General features: G+C 36.0%; 1 protein-coding gene across 1 annotated transcript; it reads left to right on the plus strand.

Annotated features, from left to right (window-relative positions):
• Window positions 1-180: 180 nt before the first annotated feature.
• Window positions 181-427, plus strand: SARC_17839 (hypothetical protein; the record flags this gene model as incomplete). The annotated part of the gene is made up of 1 exon (XM_014288073.1): window positions 181-427. A coding segment is annotated over one exon (247 nt), but the record flags the coding sequence as incomplete, so codon positions are not given.
• Between the last annotated feature and the right edge of the window lie 209 nt (window positions 428-636).

Raw genomic sequence — 636 nt, forward strand, 5'->3', positions numbered from 1 at the left:
ATAATATATATATATACTATATATATATATATATATATATATATATATAGTATATATATAGTAATAATATTTATATATATATATATATATATATATATATATATAAATATAAATATACAAGATTTTCCTTGGCTATCGTAGTCCATACTTATGTTGACTTGACTTACTGTATACCTGCAGATGGCTGGATCCGGTGACAACGGTCATCTGGCCCAACAAATCGCGCACAGAGTACAATCAGGCTGATTTGCTCAGCACCAAGTTCCATGCAGACATGCGCGATAGTGGCGAAGATTTGCGATGGCAGAACCAGATAAATATTGTAGAGAACAACTACAATAACAAGCCCATTAACAATGTAAGTGCCCCCGGTGTAGTGAATGCAAACGTGCGAGTAATTTGTCTATTACTATTCCAATTGGGATAACATTGTAATCCAAAATGAACGATGCAAGGATATCGTGGTGAAAGGACAGTGTGAGTGTAGATTTGCTGTTGTCTAAAGCTTGACTTGTGTGAACAATCTATGTGATAGCTAGGATGATGGTGTCTTTAACCATGTAGATATAACCAGTGCAACGTAACTGTCATCATCGAACCGAGCCTATTCGCAGCCGCAATCAATCCGCATCGTGT

The sequence above is a fragment of the Sphaeroforma arctica genome, assembly GCF_001186125.1.
Source record: "Sphaeroforma arctica JP610 unplaced genomic scaffold supercont1.12330, whole genome shotgun sequence".
In the NCBI taxonomy this organism is placed as follows: Eukaryota; class Ichthyosporea; order Ichthyophonida; genus Sphaeroforma; species Sphaeroforma arctica.